Source organism: Vicia villosa, unplaced genomic scaffold, assembly GCF_029867415.1.
Source record: "Vicia villosa cultivar HV-30 ecotype Madison, WI unplaced genomic scaffold, Vvil1.0 ctg.002972F_1_1, whole genome shotgun sequence".
In the NCBI taxonomy this organism is placed as follows: Eukaryota; Viridiplantae; Streptophyta; class Magnoliopsida; order Fabales; family Fabaceae; genus Vicia; species Vicia villosa.
The window spans coordinates 116533-131993 of record NW_026706078.1 but is presented as its reverse complement, the minus strand read 5'-3'; the positions used below and the strand labels follow the sequence as shown (position 1 = coordinate 131993).

Here is a 15461-nt window from a genome sequence, read left to right as displayed (position 1 = left end):
CAACTATTTAAAAATATTTTTTTTTGAAAAAAATTATGTAATTTTAATTTTTAATAATGTATATTTATGGTACATAATGATAAAGTTTATTTTTTTAATTTACAAAAATAAGTTTGAAATAACTTCAACTATTTAAAAAAATTACAATTTTTTTAAAATTAAAAATCATTTTTTGTAAAATCTATAAGAAAAATATTCTATATCTATCTTAATTTCTAAATTACTAATCTTTTGCAACACATTTTCTAAAAAAAAAAATTGTAGTGGCGTTTGAAACACAGACAGTAGTAATCTACTCCCTCCATTTTCGGAAAGAAAATAATTTTTTTAGATTCATTGTATTTAGGGGTGGAAATAGGCTAGGCTAGACTAGGCTTTATAAGGCCTGAGCCTGGCCTACGATAAACTTAAAAGGCCTAAGCCTGGCCTAAGGCCTATCATAGGCTCAGTTTTTTGGCGTGACCTGGCCTTTTTAAAAGCCTGGCCTGACCTGAAAGCCTATTTAAAAAGCCTGTATCTCATTAAAGTTTTCAATTAATCTATATAACTTAAGAAGTCTTGTAGGTCGGCCTATATATACATATATAAGTGAACCTATTTAGCATTTGTTATATATATATATATATATATATATATATATATATATAGCCTATTTAGCTTTTTTTCCTAATATATATGCATACATGAACCAACTTATTTAACATATCTCTAATATATATGAAAATATAGGCCGGCCTATAAGGCTTCATAGACTTTTTTAATAGCCTAAGCCTGGCCTATTAAATAAAATAGGCTTTTAAAAAAGCCTAAGCCTGACCTCTTTATTAAATAGGCCTGGCCTGGCTTAGGCCTATGTAGGCTGGACCGTAGGCCCCTGTAGGCCGGCCTGGCCTATTCCCCCTAATTGTATTGTATGAATAATGAATATGACCTACATATTTAGTAGTATAATATATATTATTGTATATATTTATGTAGTTTATATTCAATAAATTTTAAAAAATAGCTTTTATAACAATGAATGAAGAAAGTACTATATGATTTTGGGAGATGCCGACTCATTTGCCTCTGGTTGTGTTTTATCTCCAACGCCAATTGGAAAAAAATAACTTCTAAACACAACAAAACAATTTTTTTTTTTGGAAAATGGATCAAACAATGAAGTGTACTCTTTCCAAATTATAAAATACAAAAGTCGTATTTGATTTTTAATATTTTTGTTTATATTTTATTTTTTAAATATTTTAGTTCACGTCTTTTATCCAGCCTATGAGAGAGAAAAGTAGATATTTTGAAAAGGATTCATATAATACGAAAAGACTCGTTGTTATTTGAGTGGATACACGACTAGTAGCTAGCTTAAAAAATATATAAAGCTGTTTTCTTCTTCTTCTTCACTTTCTCCTTTTCACGTTTTTTCTTTTTATTAATAAACCAAATTAAACCCCAAACACTCAATCAAACCGTAGAAGATTAATCAAACAAACACTTGTTTTTCTCTTCATGGGTTACGCAAAGCGGCAACGCGAACACAACAATGCCGCGTGGTTGTTAGTGCTGTTGTTGTTATGTTTCTCGAACCAAGTTGTTGAAGCAGAACAACACAAAAATGCTTATGCTACTATGATGTATGTGGGTACACCAAGAGACTACGAATTCTACATCGCAATACGAGTTCTTTTCAAATCACTTGCTCTTCTCAATGTTGAAGCTGATCTTGTTGTTATTGCGTCTCTTGATGTTCCTCTTCGATGGATTCGAGCTCTGTAAGTCTATTTCTCATCTTTACAATCGTTAGTTAGTTCTTCCTCCGAAACTTCCGCTTAGGTTGATTTTTTTATTATTTTTTGGTTGGGTTTTTTTTTTTATGATATCAAGAGATGAGATTAATAAAAAAATAGAAAAGAAAAAAAAAATGAAACAAAATTTGAGTTTGTACTAGGGTTTTGTCTGGGACCAATTTTGGTTTCATGTTTTTGGGTTTTTGAGAAAGGATGACTACAACACCGTCCTACTCCGGCTTCAATGGTATCTTCTCTGAGATTCCAATAAAATCCGGTTTTTGCCTCACACGCGCTTCTTGCATTTTTTATTTTATTTTTCCTTTTTAAGTATTGATTTTCTTATTTTTATTTTTTAGTCATAACCCGTTACGGTATGTCGTGTTGTAAACGCTTTGGAATTGCGCGTTAAGTTTAATATTGTTTGAGGACCGTCCTTGTTTACACAAATCTATTGGTCTTTCTGGTTTCTTTCGTGCCTTGTCTCTATTCCTTCTTTTTCTTTTTCTTTTCCAGAGTCTTGTTTTTTTTATAATGCATTATTTTTCTTTTTTGTTTTTCTATAACCAACTCAGTTCATCGTTTGACACACCAAGTTGAATTTTAAAATATATTAATGTTGGTTGGTTGTGAAGTTGTGAAGCAAGTGTACTATAATACATAGTACTCGTGGGTACTTTATTCTCACTTACAGGTGTATCCTTACCTTACCAATAATATTTGCATACTAATTTCCACTTATAGTGAAAAAATAATACTTATAATCAATAATACAGGATTCTCACTTACATCATATTCTTATCAATAATATGCATACTATTTATTGAAGTTTCATTATTATGAGTAGTTGTGGTTGTGACAGAATAATGAAATTGATGGCAAGGATTTAGACTGTCAATATGGTGGTGGTCCATACAGCCATACCATTATAAGATAGAGAACAAATTTGTGGGCTGAAATTAAGACCGATTTCTGGCTAGGGGCGGATGTAGGTTGGCGTGTTACGCGTCAAAATCTTTCTTTAGATTTTTTTGAATTGTCTAGTAACTGTAACTCGGATGTATGGGTCCGAGTTCAAACCCACGATAGTTATATTCTCTGGTCCTTATTATAAGAAAAAGTTTATAGCCAAATAAAGTTTAGTTTCTTTTCATACTCTTCTTTTTCAAAATATAATTTAGATAAAGCTAAAAGCCAATACATTAAGGTTTGGCGTTATATGAAAAAGGAATAATATTTGATCCATTAAATTACAAAGTACTAAGTATTGATAGTTTTTATTATGTGTTGGACAAGTTCACAGTTACGTGTATGTATGTATTAAGTAACTTAATTTAGTTGATAATTGAGTTGAGAATTGACCATATTTTTCTTTCTTTATGACTTTGTGTAGAGAAAAAGAAGATGGTGTGAAAGTAGTAAGAGTGGAAAATATGGATAATCCTTACAAGCATCAAGATAATTTTGACAAGAGATTTAAATTATCGTTGAATAAACTCTATGCGTGGAGCTTAGTGGACTATGACAGGGTAGTCATGTTAGATGCTGACAACCTCTTCATTCAAAATACCGACGAGTTGTTTCAATGTGGACAGTTTTGTGCTGTCTTTATCAATCCTTGTGTTTTTCATACCGGTCTCTTTGTCTTGCAGGTATGTTTGTCCAAAATGTCCTACACATTTAAATTGCCACGAAAGTGCAGTTTAACTCCAAAATGACACATATTTGTTTTTATATGAAAGGTGATTCATCTTAGTAGATATTTTCACATGGATTCTAATTATTTGATATCTGTAGCCATCAACGACGGTGTTCAAGGACATGGTTCATGAACTACAAAATGGGAGAGAAAATCCAGATGGTGCGGATCAGGGTTTCATAGCTAGCTACTTCCCGGACTTGCTTGATAAGCCATTGTTTCATCCACCTCCAAATGGCACCAAACTTGATGGAACATATAGACTTCCTTTAGGCTATCAAATGGATGCTTCTTATTACTGTAAGTCTTAAAGGAATTTTCGTTGCATATTCTACATTCTGATTCTGATTTCATGCTAACATTGATCTGGACTTCAGATCTCAAACTTTATTGGAGCGTACCTTGTGGACCAAATAGTGTGATTACATTCCCCGGGGCACCATGGTTGAAGCCATGGTATTGGTGGGCTTGGCCTGTTCTGCCATTAGGCCTCCAGTGGCATGAAAAGCGTCGTCAAACTTTGGGGTAAGTTCCATTATAATACTCGAGTTTGGTTCTATCAAGTTTTTGTTATAGATTTTGTTATAAATTTAATTTCGTAAAAATATGTAACTTATAGTAAAAATCAGTTCATTCTTTTTATCAGGTATGGTACAGAGATGGCTGTGATATTTATTCAATCTGCAATATATCTTGGAATAATAGCGATGACGCGTTTAGCAAGGCCAAGCCTCTCAAAACTATGCTACCGTCGTTCCGATAAGAGCATCACATTGGTACAAAACATCCTCAAATTAGTAGCACTATGGAGTATCCTTGCTGCTTACATAACACCCTTCTTCATCATTCCTCCAACAATTCACCCTATGCTAGGCTGGCCTTTGTATTTTCTCGGCTCTTTAGCTCTATGCTTGGTTGCAATCAACGCGTTTCTTCTTCCAATGTTCCCAGTTCTGATGCCTTGGTTCGGTATCATTGGAGTTTTAATCGTCATGGCGTTTCCTTGGTATTCGGATGGAGTAGTAAGAGCTTTATGTGTGTTTGGCTATGCATTCTGTGCCGCGCCAGTTTTGTGGACATCGATAACAAGGATAATGGCTGGACTTCAGGTTTCTTTAGAAAGGGAAGGTTTTATGCCTAGATTAGGTGAATCATCACCACCTTCTTGGTTTAACAAGCTATATTGAGGTTTCTAATTGGGCATGAAAACATTGGCAGGAACAAAAGAAGGTGCTATTGTGTATATATAAGATTGTTTTGCAGTTAGTTATATAGGTGTATGGTGTGCCTGATTTGTTCCTGTATTAAACATTGTAAGCCTGTTGGGCAGTGACATAGGAGGATAGAAATAGGTATCATTGGATATTCAAAAAACTCTAAATCTTCTTTTTTACTAGAAAAGGTCAGGCTTATTTTATTTCATTCAAAGTAGCATCATATATGAGCTAAGATAATATCAAAGACACAATAAATCGTATAACATTTTGTCCCACACAAATATGAATTTATTTGATATAAATTGGATAAAGATTAGGTCATATTTGACCCATAGTGGTGAAATAGAAAACTAAAAGGATTGATGATTGATGATACGAGAAATTTACTTGATGGAATTTGAACAAGGATGAAGACTAATTTTATAATAAGTGATCAAATACAACGATTAAATTGATGAATGTATCTATTATGTTTATAAAGTTTTAACAAATAAAAATTTATTAACTAAAATAATCTATCAACATAGTTGAGTTTTTAAATGTAAATTCAAAATACAATCCAATAGAACATTCAAAATATGATAACAATTGCATCTAATAGAACATCTAAAATATAGTGAATATTTCTAAGTTAAAGACATAAACAAGCTATATACTATTGTGATTTTTGGTAATTCAAATAAATTGATTGATATAATCTGTGTAACTGGTTACCACCCCCTTTTAGTAGGTAGAAAATGAGTCGAGTCGAATTTGTTTTAGTTCGGTTTGACTCGTTAAGAATTGGTTCAACTCAAATATTGATTCGAGTTGGTCATGATTTTTTTCCAGCTCATATTCGACTCGTTAAAAGTTTACCAACAACTCAATTCAACTCGTTAAGAATTGGTTCAGCTCAAATATTGGTTCGAGTTCGTCACGCATTTTTTGTCCAGTTCAAACTCGTTTCGTTAGAAGTTCACGAACAACTGGATTCAACTCATTAAGAATTGGTTCAACTCAAATATTGATTCGAGTTCGTCACGAACTTTTTTCCTAGCCTAAACTCGACTCGTTAAAAGGTTATGAACAACTCGGTTCAACTCGTTAAGTTCAATTCGTTTGTTTCACGGACTTAAAAGTCATTTTTTAAAGTCTATTATTCTTTTTATATATTTGATATTTTAAATTAATATATTTTTTAAAATATTAAATATAAAAATAAAATAAAATTTATAAAATTGAAATTTATACGATGTTTAATTTATTTGTATAATTATTTTTAGAAATATTTTTGCTCACTTGAGAATATACATTATCAATTAAAATCGTTGGATTAAAAGAAAACATAGGGTTAAGATTTAGAGAAAATCTTTAAACTTACTCTTAAAAACAATATTATCCATCTCATATATAAACGAGTTGACACATGAACCTAACGAGTCGAACTATGTATAGTTCAAGTTCAACTCATTTAGCTAACGAACTTAATTTTTAGCTCATATTCAGCTCATTTGATTCATGAACCTAGTTCAACGATTTAATTGTCGAATCGAGTTCCAAACTATTTTCGAATTGGTTCGATTCATTGTCAACCCTACCTTTCAGCAACAAAAATATCAAAATAGTGAGATTTGTAACCGGTTACAGGTTTTGTGTAACCAGTTACCATCCTTTAGATTTTGATATCTTTCAATTAAATAAAGTTTGTAACCGATTACATAGCTGAAAATTTTGTTTTTTATTTAGTTGATTAGATGAATTTTTGTGTATTGTTGTATATATACCCCAACATTGGGTTGTTAGTGAATAACCATTATTTTCACCCTAATTCTTCCCACCTCTCTCTCCCTCTCACTTGTTCATTATTGTGACTGGGATTTTCCCAATATTTGGCATCAAAAGCATGGTTCTTTTATCAAACACTTAGGGTGTGTTTGGTTGAGAGAAGAAGTTGTAAAGAGAGAAATAGGTGAGAAAGAGTGTGATAAGAGAGAAATATGAGAGAAATAGAGTAGATTTGATATATTGTTTGGTAGAAGAGAAAGAAGTGAGAAATAGAAGAGAAAGAGATGTGTTTAATTTATAAAATGACAAAAACACCCTTCATATAATTTTATGTTATTTAAATTTTATTTTTTATTTTAATTTAGTTAATATAATTTTAAATAATTAAATAAAATAAACTATTTGAATATATATATATATATATATATATATATATATATATATATATATATATATATATATATATATATATATATATATTTGATATTGTTAAATAATAATTTTAATATAAATAAATTTAATATTTAAAATTATGATACAACTGATTTAATTTAATTTATATTTTAATATTTATAAAATAGTGCATTGCATTAGTTATTATAAATAAATTATTGTAATTAAATAAATATAAACATGTGCTAGTTATCATTTTTCTGTATTAATTAAAGTGATATAATTATTTTAATTAAATAAGTTAATTATTTTTTATTTTTTAAATTAATTACAATTGTACAATATTAAATTAAATCAAATCTTCTATTCCCCACTTAGGATAGAGCGGAAATGATTTTAGACAAAACCATGTTTCTATTAACTATAAATAGATTTAAAACCATGTTTTATATTATATTAGACAAATAAATGATGGCACAAAACATAAATAGGCATTTTAAATTAGAAGAAGGATATTTTAGACAAGTTAAGAAGAGAAGTTTATGCCACGGCTTTCTTCGCATTACAGGAGAGAAATAGAAACTTTGTGGGCCCCATGAACTTTAGATCTCTCTTCCCTCTTTCTTTTCTAACCAAACAGGAGAAGTATGACACTTCTCTCATACTTCTCTCTTCTCTAACTCTCTCTTTTCTAATTCTCTTATACCAAACAAGCCCTTAGTGTGCGAAAGTGCTTTCCATCTTCAATGAATGTATCCCTAAAAATTTTCTAATTATCGATGCGAAGAATTATGAGAAGTGGTGCAAATAGATGGAGGCGTTATTTGGTTATCAAAATGTTCTTGAAGCGATCAAGAATGATGTTAATCCACTTATAGAAGATGTAATGGCTGCATAAAGAACTTTGCATAAGGAAGAGAAGACTGAGGATTTCAAAGCTTTGTATATCATTCATCAATGTGTTGATGCTAACAACTTTAAGAAAGACGGCAATTGCACATCCTCAAAGGAAGTTTGAAAAATTATGAAAAAAAGTTGTGTAGAAGTTGATAAGGCAAAGGTGGTTACGTTACACACTCACAAGAGGCAATTGGAATTAATTTGGATGGAAGAGAAGGAAGATATTAGCAAATTTACTATAATGATTAGAAGTTTGTGAATCAAGTGAAAGCATGTGGAGAGATTTATATTTTTATGGATGTGACGGAACATAACTTTTTATATATTAATTCTTCATTTATAGGAATGAAAATAAATTGCATCATCATGATGTTAGTATAATTGATATTTAACATGTTAAGTCGGATCATTCTACAGTATATTTTGATTATATCCAACTAGCTCAATCTTCTGCACATATTCAATATGTCTCGTTAGAAATAGATCTTGATTCTATCTTTAATAAAAACACATATAGATGAAGTTGATCTTATTTTCTATTATTAAATTAATTATTATTTACATAAAAAATGATCATGACTATCATTCAATATAACCTTCCAACCTTCTGTGAGATATAAACTAAACCTTCAATCTAAATTAAATATCTTATTAGTAATTATGTGTCATCTCATAAGTTATCTCGATCATATGCATCATTCATGTCTCAATTATTTTTTAATTTATATTCTTAATAATATATAAGATGTTTTGGAAGATCATGGATGGACCAAAACAATGGCTGAAGAAATGGAAGCTTTAAAAGAAGTGAAATGCTCTTTCCACCCCTACATGAGCATACCACACTCTTGAAAATCCAAAACCTCCCTTCATACGTCTGGAGATGCATCTTCGAACCGATCCATAATCACGTCAATATTATCTTTTCTAGATTTCACCTCAGTTTTTAAAAATTAAGATCCGAAGATGCATATTCGTATAGTATTTGGGTGTATTCAGAGATACATCTCAGAAACACCGCAAGAACTCATTTATGGAATTTTGTTATTTACGCAACTGATTTAATAACAACTCAATGATATTTTCGGAGATGCATCTCCGAAAATGCCCAATGGAAAAAAGTTGATAAAACTCCACCTTGCATGAACTTCTTCTTCATGCTACAAGAAGTAACCATTGGAAAATCCTTGGAAAATAACTCTCTCATTCTCAATCAACTTTTCAACATCAGAACATCATTCTTGTATTTCATCACTTTAAAGGGAGCAAAACAAGTTGGAATTGCACGTAAAGATCATTTATTTCATCCCTCATTCATTGGACTAATCATAGTTTTTAGCTGAAAAATGAAAGTTGAGTCCGGAGATACATCTTCGAACAAAGTTTGGTGTGGTTTGGATGTGCATCTCCGGAGTGTCCTGATAGTTTGAATTTTAGCACTATTTTTTTTATTATTGGTTGTAATAGATATGGTGCACTCGGATATGTTTTCCAAAGTTATTGTGAGTGTGGATGTTAAACCGGTTGAAGTGATGCATGATGTTAAATCGGATGAAGTGAATGATGATTTTCAATCGAATGAAGCAAATGATCACGTTAAATAGGGTGCTCAACCGACCGTTGTAGAGGTAGATGTTCGTGCATAATTTACAAATAAAGAAGTGTTTTTTGTTCGTGAAAATATGCTACAATGGGTCTGTAGGGAGTCCGAAAAATCAGGGTTTGGCATTGTAATTTGAAGGCCCGACAATGGTACTGATAGAAGACAAGCATTTATAACAATGGTATGCGAAAGAAGTGTCACGTACCAACCAAAAATTAGGAAGTTGAAACGAGAAAACACGGGAACAAGGAAATGTGAGTGTCTGTTTAAATTGTATGGATATCGTATGATGGATGAGACATGGAAATTTAATGTGATTTACGGTATGCATAATTATGCCTTGACTGACAAGCTAGCTGGTCATCCCATTGTATGTCGCCTTGTTCCAAAGAAGAGGGAACTTGTTTCGTACATGATATAAAACATGGTGGCGCTGAAAAAAATACTCGCATCTTTGAAGGGAAAAGACCTCTAAATGTTTCAAATATCAAGCAAATATACGACGTGCATGCTCAAGACAACAAGGCGGTAAGAGGACCAAGATCGGAGATGCAACAATTGTTGAAGCTTTTGGAAGATGACAACTATGTTTTGAGATACAGAGTTTGTAATGATAAAGTCACCGTTCGATATATATTTTAGAGTCGTCTTGATTTTGTGAAGTTCTTTAACACCTTTCCGTCAATGCTCATAATTGACTCAACATACAAAACACACAAGTATAGACTTCCACTCTTGGAAATTATTGATGTCACTTCTACAGCGATGAGTTATTTAGTTCAAATATGTTCTACATTTCAAGAGTGTGTGTGTGTGTGTGTGTGTGATATATTCAGATTTGTTAAAATATGTTGAGGGCACGATTTTGGATCATATTAAAGAGAAGATTGTTTGGTGCATGGACCAATCAGGTTTGACACTGTGGCAAAACAACAACCAACAGAGTTGAATCTGCGCATGCCAGACTGAAGAAATGTCTTGGTAACAGTGAAGGTGATTTTTTTCGAGATTTGGACGCCGTGAACCAAATGCTCTGAAACCAACATAATGAGATACAAACATCTTTTGGTCAGAGCATTACTTTGTTAGAACACTGATTCAAAGACAGCATCCTTTATTCGCAGATGGTTGGCAATGTTTCTCGGGCGACATTGGATTTTATTTTTCACAAAGTCAAACGAGCGGATAAAACATATTCCAATAGCTCAAAGTGTGGGTGTACACTTGGGAAGACTTATTGTCTTCCATGTGCTTGTTTAATTTCAAAGAAGTTGAAGCATGAAAAACCAATATGTATTGACGAATTTTGCACTCACTAGACCCAACTCCGTTTTGATGATGATGGTGTGAGGAAGGGTGACAAAAATCAAATATATCTATCATGACCGAATGGAAAGTGATCCAAGAGAGATTCATGAAAGTTAATGACATCATGAAATTGCACATCAAAGAGCAACTTAGGAAGATTTTATATCCAAAAACAACAAATTTGAAACCACCATCGAAACTGGTTAAAATAAAAGTGCCTCTAAAAAGGTAAAATCGACTCAAAGTGACAACACCACAAGCTGGTCTCCTTCGTATTTTGTGTATGTTGACTCATATTTTTCGGATTCTCCGACTCCAAATTCCCAAAAAATTGTTTTTAAAGGTGCGCGCATTAGCAAGCCATATTCTCCACCGTTGTTACCAAACATTATGCACAAATACATTGAGTATATTGTAAATGTTGAAAGTGAAGGCAACAGTGGTTGTCGAGCTATTTCGAGTTTACTCCGTAAGGGAGAAGACGGCCACCAATTTGTTTGTCGTCATCTTATACAAGATATGACGAGGCATAGGAAATCATACACAAAGTTATATGGGAATAAATAAAATTACGATACAATTCTCAATGCTCTTGTTCCTTGTCTTAGTGATCTGACTCCGAAAATGAGACATCTTATTGCAAGTGCTTATGATACGGTGTGCGTTGATTTAACACGGTATGATTTCTCATAAACATTCTTTCCACTTCGGAGTAAGTCAATTCATAATCCATCCAAACACATCATTTGTATTGGTTGGTTATAAAACAACAACATTTTGTTCAGGTTTATTTGAAACCGGGATGACCTATAACAAGGACATCATCGAAATGGACGACACATATCACACAAGATGTTGTAACATGATCGAATCATTTTCTTGAAAGGATGGAAGAGTTCACCATATTGAGCGACATTGAATGAGAAGCCAATAAGGAAAAGTCGAATATTGAGACACCAATAAATTTAGGTAGTGACTCAATTTTTAATTTGTTTTAGTTGTAATCTAGCAATGTAACACATTTTTTGTAAGTAACGCACTACATAATGCTATAAAATTGGATGGTATTTTTTGGACATTTCTTGTTTTTCAAATTTTGCTCTACATATTTAGCATGGTTCTGTTTTGCATAATTTTTTGGGGGATCCACAGATGCATCTTTGGATACCCCTTAATTAATTAAAAAAACAAAACAGGAGATCATTCGAAGTTGCATCTTCGGAGATACGCTTATTTTTTGAAAACATAAGGCGGATCCGAAGATGTATCTCTGAAGTATATCATGCATACATGATCATGTGTCCAAGGTCCTTATTGCTCTATAACTTCTATAAATAGGTTCTCTCAGTCCATTTTCTTTACACAAACCAGCATTTCTACATATCTCCATCTTTCTTTTATGTATTTCAATGGCACAACACCCTCACTTCAATTTCGGATCTACAAAACCAAACTGAATACTCTCTCGCAATATCCAGAAAATCGAAGAGTTGTCAAGCTCGAGTACCATTCACCCTCAATAGACAATAAAGGAAAGATACAATTCACATTGCTTGAACTGAAGACGAATGATGATTTAAAGGTAATGTGGAGTACCTTTTATCGTTACTCAACAAAGGGTCTGATTGACGTAGATGCGACCATCTAATGATCAACCAAAGATATTATAACAATGTTACAATGTCCCGAACCACCTGTTTTTAATAACATGTAATGTTTATCTATGTAATATTTATTTTGGAGTTAATTTATGTTTGTTCAATTTCATTCTTTCATGGTTGTTTTTCCTGATTATATTTTGATCTACCAGAGCATATTCCGGAGATTCATCTTCGGATATCTCAGTGACCCATGAAATAAAGGGCGTTACGAAGATGCATCTCCTAATAAACCTTTCGTGGATACGGAGATGCATCTCCGTGTCAATCTTTTACATATTAAGGATTTCTCACCATTTTCACTTCAGATGTGTGTGGAAAAGGTGCGTCCGAAAATACATCTCTAGATACTGAGAACATTTTAGTCTTTTCACATTAGTGTGGAAGAAATCATAAGGATGAAAAGAGCATTTCTCTAAAATCATTATTCTAGTTTGCCAATTCTCAAACCTAAGGCCTATATAGACTCGGGCTTTAAAATAAAATTATGATATATTTCAACCCAAACACAAATCTTAAAGTTTTTTACCTGTCCAATTTAAACATTACAGCATCAAATTCGAGAATTATACATGTCACCCCCCAAATTATACATGGCACCCAAATCTATGAAAAGACCAAATTGTCCAACTAATTTTTATTACCACATTTTCACAAATTTATGGATAGAGTCAGACTTTTTAAATTCTCTGACGATGTCAAAAATTTCGAAGGCGTATCAAATATTTGGTGAAAATAAGATTTACGGTATATTTTGTGAAATTCTCGGTATATTGTACCAGAAATTTAAAAACTTCCAGTATATGCTACCTGAAATTTCAAATTTCCCGGTATTTTTATTTACCAATATTACCAAAAATTTTGAAATTTCTGGTGCGTATTATCATACCGAAAATTTCCGTTATTTCAATTTTTAATATATATATATATATATATATATATATATATGAGAATTTCTTTGCCAACCTCCCTACTTTCTAGTCCACCTCTGGTGAAAACCCCATACTACCCCTGACTTCGGAAATGCATTTCCGAAATGCAAGAAAAAGGTGTTTTCGGAGATGCATCTCCGAAAACGCCTTTTTTTTTGAAAAAATTATCTTATTTCGGAAGTTCATTTCCGAAAACAGCATTTCGGAAATGAACTTTCGAAATCCTGCGAGTTCTGCAGATTTATCAAAACACCCCCCCTCCCCAATTCATTTACCCTAACTCAAATCAAAAACAACCAAAGGCGAAAATTTGTGCAAACACACTTCCAAGGCTGCATCAAGGCTCCAATCACATTGCTATACAACATTCAAAAGCCCACAAATCACTCAATTTGTAAGTTTTAAATTTGTTAGATTCATTATTCAAATGCATGTTATTTAGGGTTTCAATTGCATAAATGATATATGGACTGGTTGTTAGTAGTATTTAGGTTGTTTAGAAGCTTTTTGAATTGGTTTTATGTTTGATTTTGGGGTCTGCCATGGAAGTTTCAGAAAACTCTATCGTAGGGGTGTTTCGGAAGTTCATTTCCGAAAACACCTCCATCCCAATTTTCGGAAATGAACTTCCGAATTGTATCAGAAGTTCAAATTTTTTAGTTTTTTATTTTGTCTCGCATATTAATCGATTTCAATTGTTTACAGGAACATGTCAGGAATGGGTGGCGCTAAGGGAAAAAAGGAGGTGAAGGAGAAGAAGAAGGTTTCGATCGGCTCTACTTCGTGCTCTCGCGGAGTGAAGGAGGTGAAGGAGAAGAAGAAGGTTTCGATCGGCTCTACTTCGTGCTCTCGCGGAGTGAAGGAGGTGAAGGAGAAGAAGAAGGTTTCGACCGGCTCTACTTCTCGTTCCCAGGGGGCCGGGGCCCGGATGCTCAAGCTCAACTATCTGGCGTGAGAGTCGTGGTTGATGCTGATGGTTCTGAGACTGAGTGGGATGAGGATTGGTATCCGTATCTTCATTCGGAGGATTTCGCTCGTCGGGCAGAATAATTTGTTTTTGTTTTGTTTGATGTGTATTTTGTAACGCTCGTCGGGCAGAATAACATGTTTTTGTTTTTTTTTGACGTGTTTTGTTTTGTTTTGTTTTGATTTCGGATTGTATCTTTCGCACAGTGTTTTTGGATTTTATTTATCATATTAGTATTTTCTGTTTATATGTCGCTTATTTTATTTGCCGTTTGCGTTTAATTAAAATGCGAGACTGTTTAAGAAAAAACATAAAAAAAAAAATTCTGAGAGCGAGAAAGTTTTTGTATGGTATCCTAAGCATAACATGACACCATTGTTCAAGAGTAAACTATCTGATATTTACCGAAAAGTTGGTGCTAGAAATATCTCTGAGTCACTATCCAAAGAAGAATCATCTGTTGTGAATGATGATGTTGAACTCGAGCATGTTGATCCAAATAATATTCTCAACTTAAGGGGGTTGGTTAAGCTTATTCTTGGTTTTCTTTCATGTTGTAGCCTGAAAATGGAACAAAGTAAGAGACATGAAGCTGTTCAAAGTCTTGTCAACTTGAGTTTCCGCGAGACAAAGGAGCCAATCAATGTAAGCTATAGTTTATCATTATCATCAGGGGACGTCATTACAAAAAAATCAAACAAAGGGGTGCGCTGGGAAAGTCAAAGTTCTATGTTTATAATCCAGAAGATGGATAGTGTTCGCGGCGATGAAATGAAACATGCTTCAAATTTCTCTGAAGCAATATCTGAAGGCGTTTTACGCGAGAATCATGATCATGTCGCTTATTTAATATATGTCGTTTATTTGTTTTTTTTTTCAAGAGGAGCGAGAGCCGTTGAAAATGCGAGACTGTTTTAGATAAAACATAAAAAAAAACACAGCTGCATAATTCGGAAATGAACTTCCGAATTCACCCCCCATGAGGTGTTTTCGGAGATGCACTTCCGAATTGTGGAAATTTAAAAAAAAAAACATGCGCTTCGGAAGTTCATTTCCGAAGCAGGGGTATTTTGGGATTTTCGCTGGGGGTGACACCCATAGGGAGGTGGCTAAAGAAATTTTCTCTATATATATATATATATATATATATATATATATATATATATATATATATATATATATATATATATATATATATATATATATATATATATATATATATATATATATATATAT

The 15461-nt window shown here is 32.7% G+C and overlaps 1 protein-coding gene across 1 annotated transcript; it reads left to right on the top strand.

Moving 5' to 3' along the window:
• Positions 1–1330: 1330 nt before the first annotated feature.
• Positions 1331–4899, top strand: LOC131640143 (putative glucuronosyltransferase PGSIP8). The gene is made up of 5 exons (XM_058910551.1): positions 1331–1766; positions 3175–3433; positions 3579–3780; positions 3858–4005; positions 4127–4899. Exons 1-5 carry the CDS (start codon positions 1504–1506, stop codon positions 4665–4667), a joined length of 1413 nt encoding a protein of 470 aa, XP_058766534.1. The 5' UTR covers positions 1331–1503; the 3' UTR covers positions 4668–4899.
• Positions 4900–15461: the final 10562 nt, after the last annotated feature.